The sequence below is a fragment of the Rhagoletis zephyria genome, unplaced genomic scaffold, assembly GCF_001687245.7.
Source record: "Rhagoletis zephyria isolate East Lansing unplaced genomic scaffold, Rhagoletis_zephyria_1.1 Rzeph_scaffold_03940, whole genome shotgun sequence".
In the NCBI taxonomy this organism is placed as follows: Eukaryota; Metazoa; Arthropoda; class Insecta; order Diptera; family Tephritidae; genus Rhagoletis; species Rhagoletis zephyria.
Window position 1 is genome coordinate 24,396 of NW_016161023.1, and position 8,480 is coordinate 32,875.

Sequence of the window (8,480 nt, forward strand, 5' to 3'; positions counted from 1 at the left end):
TCGCATTTAGCGTGTATTAATTTGTCTTCAAAAAATGCAGATAATGCAGACACTCTTCTGATGGACGAGTAGGAATCCAGATATCAGCTAAAATTGAGTTTTTTTATAATTGAATTCATATTAATATTAGTTTTTTCACTATTTTACGCTTCACTACACAGCGCAGAACACTACCGCGTGTGTCTACAGTAATAAACTTTACTATTTTTAAAGAATGTTTTGGCATTTAAGTAATGGAAAATACTGTGGTAACTGTAATCAGTGAAATTTTTTTNAATGCCCCTTCTTTCAAATAAAAGAATAAAAAAAAACATACTTTTACATATTTTTTTTTATCCCTTTGTGAACTTAGGAATTTTTTAAATTTTCTGCAACAAATTTTAGGGTGTAGCAAATAGGCCATTCCCAACAGGAAACTCAATATTTTTTAAAAAGCTCTATAGAGTGGTTTCCTTACAGATTTTCTAATTAGAAAAATTGTGTCTTAAGATAAAGTATGTTAAATTGTATTTTTAGCAATTTTTTTTTAAAGACTCCAGATAAAGGCATTTTCATAAAGGAAAAAATATATAAAAAACACACAACTTTAAGAGGTTTTTGTGAGAACCTTATGAGATAAAAAAAAAACTAAGTCCGAATCCTTAATCTAGGATAAATTTCCTTTCCAACGATACCAAACACGTTGACATACGTGACAACAATTTTGTTGATTTTTGCCCGCTCATACAGCACTGTGCGACGATCACACTGACTCAGCCAGTTGCCTATGCACCGTGCTAAGTACGCCTTGTAAATTATCGTTTGCTTATTTCCACTATTTTCATTTTTGTTATGCCAACACAATCAAGCGCAGCTATTCCGCTGCAATTCACTTGATCATGTGGTTGTTGGTATTGTTGGTTTTTGCTAATAATTCAGTTTTTAGAATGCTTAACTTTTAGGTGTGCTGGTCCTCGATAATTTACAAGGCGTACTTAGCCCGGTGCATAGGCAACTGGCTGAGTCAGTGGGATCGTCGGCTCGAATCCTACTGAAAGAAGTCTGATGAGGAAATGTGGTGATTTCCGAAATAGCTATCACTTCTACCATTTTTTCAAATTATTATTGCTTTTCCACAATAAATTTTCATTTAAAAAACGGCCTCGAGCTCAATATAAATTGTTGAATATAATTGTTATAAGGCCAAAAAATAACAAAAACAAATAACTTGAGGACGAGCACACCTAAAAGTTAAGCTTTCTAAAAATTTAAATTTAACTCCGTCAGCAAAAAAATTATCAAAACTCAACGCGAATTTTAAGACAATTGAATTTTCCATATAATTTACTAAAATTTAATGGGATAAAAACTGCATACTTGTAATCTTTAAGAAATTATTTTTAAAAAGTTTGCAATTTTGATTAAACTTTACAGAATTTTCCTAAATTTCGTACAAAGTTTCATACTTGGCTTTATATGTGTTTGTTAAAATATAAGCCATATTTTAATAAAAAGTTAATAAGACATTTATACCACGAAAAAAATTGCGAATATTTAAACCAAATCGCAATATACCTACTCAATTTTGTGAGAAATGTTACAAATGTATACATACATATGCATATTCCCAGATAACATACAAACTTATATTTGTATGAACTTCGATATTATTTAAATTGTTTACTTTTATATTGGTAGTAGTTTTGTTTTGCTTTTTGGGTTTCTAGCTTTGCTTTAATCAAATGCTTTTCATCTTCGATCAATTCAGTTCTCTTCTTCTCGACCTCAATTTGAAGCTCACGTATTCTTTTTTGGTCATGATCCTCGTCCTCAATTTGCAGTAGTCGTCGTTTCAACACATCCTGTTCGCATTGCTGTTTATATGATTAAGATCTGTTTCGTCGTCTTTCTCGAGCCGTTCCCGTTCCTTCTGCTGGAGCTGGTCGTCCATTTGCAACTATCATAGCATCTTCCTGAAACTATCGGTTATCTACCCAATTTGCAAACTTACATATGTATATCGATTTGTGATTCTTACATTTTTCAGTGAGGTATTTCTTTCTTCCACTTCTGTATTACTGGGGAGCTCTGTAACATCGCCATCATACTGGGCGACATCTTCCACAAGCTCAAATGGATCTGTGGCCAAAACCTGCATCGAAAAATCATCGGGCTCCTTTGGTGCTGGTCCGCCACCTGTGGCTTTTTTCTATGCTATGTATTGCGAGACGGACGTCCTGGCTTCTGTTTTTATGCGGGCCCATGTTTCCCGCAATCTTTTAGGCTCAAAATCAAAGCCGACAGAAGCCATTTTATTTGCGATTTCTTTCCACGCAATCACTTTTGCTTGTACACTGCTGACGTTGTTTTCTTTCATATTCACGTGCTCCTCCACAAAGCCATGCAAAGCCTCACGCATTTCAGCTGTCCAATTTGCAGACCGTTTAGCGTGCTTCAAAAGGAAACAAACCAGTTGCAGCAAATAATTATTTTGCGCAGTCCTATATACATATAGATATGTATATATATTTACCTGTTTTCTTTCTGCATTCATTTTAGTTATTAAAACAAATTTTCCAGTCGTGACTAAATTTTTTTGTAAATAAAGAACAGCTGTGTCAGGAAAATTGACGTTCCACACAAAATAAGTTCTGTTCGCTTCGTTATGTCAAGTTAATTATAATTTTATTTCTTGATGAGTATAAATGTAAAATAAAATCGAGTTTATCAACTTATTTATTAAAGTCGTATTTATGTAAATTTAAAAAGTAAAAAGTAAAGTAAAATTAAAAAAATTATTTTTACACTATTGGTTGGGCTGTTAATTAAGCCATTTAATCGTAACGTAAAGTTGAATGTGCCGCAAGAGATCTATAACTACAGGCTATGTCGCGCTCGAGTGGTCGTGGAGTGTGCGTTTGGAAGGCTGGCTAAACGGTTTAACATATTCCAAAGGCCAATTGAGGTGCTACCAAGCACGGTTGATCTTCCGGTATTGGCATGCTGCGCTTTTCACAATTACCTAACGACAACAAAAACAACTATGCTACTAGACGCCAAAGTGAATAACGTTCAACCGGAAACCTTTTCTTCAATTAGACCAGAAGTATATAATTCGTACAAATACGCAAAAAGAATAGGGGGTGAAGTATCGCGATATTGCATATCCAATGGAAATATCGATATTCAGTGGGAAAAAATAAGATCTCCCAATCGTGGTTTAACTTTATAAGCACTTCTTAAAAATAATTACAATAAATGTTATTTACTAAGTATTTGCTTGATATTTTGTGCGGTTAGTCTGGAAGGAGTTCTGCAAAAACTTAATTGGTTTCTCTAGCTCCATTATTTTCATGCAATATTCTATGAATTTCGTACTAGAGACGAAATGAAAAGAATGCGTTCAGATTATCCAGCCCCATATTATCCGGAAACAACGTTCTAATGGATAAGTGAATAAAAAAATGTATTCCTAATGTTCGGAATGTGGATAAAGAAACTCTCGCCGTGCATTAACTATGTTACGGTAATTTTCCAGTTTACGAACACTTGGGAAAATCATTGGTAATCATAAAATTATTTCGTCCGGGCTTCAAAGTACCAGGCTCTAGTCATACTAATCACCCCTATTCTGATTGTCGTAAGTCGCTCGCATCGACAGTCGTTCGTTGAATTATGTCGTAAATAAAAACATTAACGACAGATTTTAACACTTCTTCATTTCGAAAGGATAATAGGAATACAAATTTGTAGTAGATTATGTCATTTGTTGCCTCATAACGCCAATGAAAATCTCAAATATCGACGAACGACTGTCGTTCCGACAATCGGAATATCGGCGAATATCTCCAACTTTGTACCAAAATTATAAAAATTCCCACAAATTTTCCCTCCCAGTTCCAAGCATTTTAATTTTAATTTCTAGATTAATTTCTGGTATGCAGTTGTATAGCTTATTAAATTCTAGTATAGTAAAGTGGAAGTTTGAAACTGCTCAAAAATCGCATTATTTCTTGTTAATTTTTTTGCTGTATCACGCATTTGCTTCCATACAAAGTAATTTTATATATGGAAAGGAGTGCATAACGCCGTCAGCAAAAAAAAAATATCAAAAACCAATACGATTTTTTAACAACTTCAAACTTGCACTTCATTATACAAGAATTTAAAAGCTGTAAAACTGCATACCAAAAATTAATCTAGAAATTAAAATTAAAATGCTAGGAACTGAGATGAAAAGTTTGTGGGAATTTTTATAATATTTGTACAAAGTCTGAAACTTAGATTTATATGGTATTTGTTAGATAAAGAGCTATACTTTTATGTAAAATTAGTGAACCTTAAAAAAAAGCAAAAGAAAAACAGTCAAAACTAGCAAAAATATTGATGTGCTATCTTTTGTCGTGGGTGTATGTATATATTAGAGCTCTTGTTAACAGTCGATAATCCGGTTAACCGATTATTCGAATAGTCGAGTAGCAACTTTTGCATTGACTGAAAATCGAATAGCAAGTATTCGATCGTTTCATTCACTTCGACTAGTCGTGCAATTGATTAACTGTCATTATTCGAATAGTGAAAAATGTTTAAATACAAATTTTTTCTCACTTCAAAACCAAAAATTTGCTTTATCCAATGAGTTCACGTAAGCGTAGCTGGGTGTGGAACTTCTTTTCTAACTCCGAAGGTGGAAAAGAAGTCAAGTGTACAATATGTGGACAAAATATGGCCTATAATAATTATACATCGTCTTTGGCAACCCCTTTGAAGGCCATTCGCAAAAGGAACAAGGAGCAGGATCTGGAAATGTATGTTTATGTTAACGAACTAATAAGTGGTAATTTTCCATAGTTTATCCTCCCCAGGACCACAGATGTAGCCAAAGTGAATGTGCCGAACCAAGCCCGGCAAAAAGTTTCAAGAGTAGAAGAAAAAACGAAGATGGCGAAACTATTTCAAACGAGCGCCAAGAGACTATTTCTCGTGCCTGGATTCCATGAGTTTATGAAGGTGATGGATGCACTTTGAATTTTGCTATAAGTCACGTATTCATCTCCATCATAATTCATGCGGTGCCACACCATTTTTGGTACAATAAATATTCAAAGCATATCAACCGCAAAACTTATGAAATATTGAAAGAAAACTACTATTCGAATAGTCGAATCTGTCAAGTAATCGAATGAAAACAACTAGTCGATTATGAACGGTTAGTCGAAAGAGAGCGGTTAATCGATTAAAGGTATTCGATTATTTTTTGAAACAACTTTTTCCATTCGATTAACCGATTAATCGGTTAGTCGATTAACAAGAGATCTAGTATATATGTATACATATTCTGCCTTAAATATGGCAGGAGAATATTTTTAAATAAAAATTGTACTTTTCGTTCAACTTTTGATTCAACTAATCGCCTGTGAAAGTTAAAGAATGCAAACATGGGGTGCATTCCGCACTAGAAGAAACAGTCTAACTAGCGCAACCTAGTAGAAAAGTAGCATCTAACCAAGATTGCGCACATTTGACATAACAATCTACAGAGGTTTAGAAATAAAAGAGACTGATGCTTTTTATTTTGACGTTTCGGAATGCACGCATGCTTTAAGCGGCAAGTGAAGGACTTTGTTCGAAAATGGGGGCCCTACGCAATCTTCCGTTGAAAGGGGGACAAAAACTCAAAATGGAGTATGTCCCTTCCAATGGGGTACGTCTGGCAACCTTACCTGGCACCCAGAGCAAAGCAAGCTCATTATGTTTGCCCACATAATTTAGTCGAGACTTGCATTCAGTGTTGCCGTTTTAACCCTTTGTTGCCTAGATTTAGCTACCACATACTTTTTTGGCCACATAAATTTAAAATTGCCCCTAGCCCTTTTTGTTAGCCCTTTTTAGAATTGATTCATACTTGGAATGAAAAAGTTGTATATGCTTAATTTTTTTTGCATTTATGTAAGAGAGGAATTTTTAAACTAAAAAAGACTGATATATATACGTATATGTATTATATGTTCCTTACGCTTTTATACATACATACTGTAAACGTGTTGGGGCTGTTAACGATTTAACTATAGTTTAAAATAAATTTGTTAAATGACCCATCAAGTCAATTGACCGTGTATGTTCTGTGATTAGTGGTGAAATTAGCTCAATTTTCTAAGTAAAAAGTATTTTGGCGGAAATTTCTTGCACTATATGAGTCAAAGCTGTATTTGTGGAAGATTACGTTCACGATATTGCAGTTGTGAATTACAAAAAAAAAAACAGTGTTAAACAAAATGCTAGAAAAATTATGAAATTTCGACTCTAATCAGTTCGATCTTCCCCCGATCTCATTTGTAAAGAAATAGATATTGTACCAGCATGCTGGTAAGTTATATGCTTCGAGCCTGATGGTACAATCACTTGATGGAACCAGCAAGCAGCTTGTACAAAAAGGTTTTTGGTTGGATAAAATATTAGCTTTTTTTCCAAAGTTCATTGTTTTCATATACATACCATTACTTATTGAAAAAGTTTACGTGTATACTTATATATGTATATGTGAGTAAAAAATTTTAGCTACCATTTTTAGCCACAACTACTTTTTTTAGTTTTTTTTTTGCCCTTTTTTTAAAGGAATTTGGCTACCATTAAAAATTATGCGCGGCAACACTGCTTGCATTGCCGAACTAGGTTGGAAGNAGTTTACGTGTATACTTATATATGTATATGTGAGTAAAAAATTTTAGCTACCATTTTTAGCCACAACTACTTTTTTTAGTTTTTTTTTAGCCCTTTTTTTAAAGGAATTTGGCTACCATTAAAAATTATGCGCGGCAACACTGCTTGCATTGCCGAACTAGGTTGGAAGTAGTTAGAGGGCTGGCCAAAGCCTTAAGTGTAGCTTGGCTGTCACTGCAGACACTTAGGGCCGTTTGCACCATGTCTAGTTAACGCTAACTGGAGGTACATCCTTCAGTTAAGCACGTTAACTGCTTTATCGATCACATGTTATATGATGGGTGTCGATAACGTCGATAAAGATGTTTAACTGGGAGTTAGAATTAACTAGACATGGTGCAAACGGCCCTTAAACTCCCATTCACCTATTTTCCACACCCGAGTTCATGGCCTTGAGGATTGAAAATGCCTCAGCCTGGAAGACCGATGCATACACCCCAAGAGAACAGTGAAGCTTAGCCCCATTAAAATTTTCGGTATTAAATCAGTATACAATCTGTTCACGTTGATGGGTTTCTCGAAAAACGGGCCGTATTCTGCACTTTTTCCACGCTTCTTCGTCTGGATTGTGAAGTTCACATTGGTACAGGCCGTAACCTGTCCCGACAATTGCCAGAGAACCACGGAGGTTTCACTCGAGTTCCCTTGACCACACCTACAACCACATCTGTATAAAAATTAACAAGACAGAGCTAATATTGTGGCCACGTTTCAAAAGAAACGTTTCAAAAATACTTACGTTCGAAACGTTATCCCTTGCCTCCCCTGTCAAAATAGAGGCATCCAGGAAAATCATCTCCTCACCATCCATCCATCACAACCAGACTTTTTGCTCTGCTACACCTTCTTCTTTTCAACTATGTACGTGCTCCTCAACGACTAGGTCTTTTTTTAACGCATTCCTCTGTCATGTTGCATTCTCTTCCGATTTCTTCTAGAGCCTAATTAGTAAATAAGATGAAGAAAATTTTGCATTATTTATTTTACAATGCTGAATTGGTCCACAGTGGCTCTTTGTCTACGCTGATGGACCTGAAGGCTATTGAGGATATGCTAAAAAGTAAAGCCGTAAATACGAACGTGCACAGCTCCTGCTCCTACTATCCCACATGAAGGATCCTGTTGTTTTTTTTATATTGTGCGGCGGCCCGTCATACACATGAAGAGGCGCTGTTAAATGCCTGCATCAGCAAGGTGAGCACAGGAAATATTAATATTAACGACCTGCAGTCGCGATCAAGAGGCGCCTCCAAGGTTACGAAGTATATCCCATGTTACACGCTTGGAAAATACTGTAAACACTTTTTGACCAAAAGTCCACTAACACTTCTATATCAACAATAAATAGCTATATACCTTCTTTTTCAGGCCGTTACGGCGATAAGAGAAACGGTTGGTAGTCCACCGCAACTCACGCTCCCGGAGCAGGGAAATTATTTTCAGCGTTTATTCTTGCTTGTGCTTATCCATTCAATTTACCTTGTCCAATTATAAATTTATACATGTTATATGCATTACCAAGCAATATTTCAATACCATTTACCAAAATTTCCAAGTAAAAGGATTTTTTTCCAAATTGCACCTTCTTTTCTAATTATATTTTGCTTTTTCCCCAAATTGCAGTGAAACGTTAGTCAATTGGCCGCATATTTCAAATCATTTGCCAAATTTACTGTCTTCGAAAAATCAAAGACAGTGACGAGGACAATGATTGGCGTGTGAATGATTAGTAAAAAAAACATGAATGTAGTGCTATTGTCTTCGCAAAATTGTCCGATGTA

The 8,480-nt window shown here is 35.2% G+C and overlaps 1 protein-coding gene across 1 annotated transcript in view; it reads right to left on the reverse strand.

Annotated features, from left to right (window-relative positions):
- The window catches only part of LOC108369977 (uncharacterized), a 14,720-nt gene extending 7,020 nt beyond the window's left edge, over window positions 1-7,700 (reverse strand). The window contains exon 1 of the mRNA XM_017625209.1: window positions 7,439-7,700. Within this exon, the coding sequence (XP_017480698.1) occupies window positions 7,439-7,510 (72 nt within the window). The 5' untranslated portion in view covers window positions 7,511-7,700. The remainder of the gene's footprint in view (window positions 1-7,438) is intronic.
- Window positions 7,701-8,480: the final 780 nt, after the last annotated feature.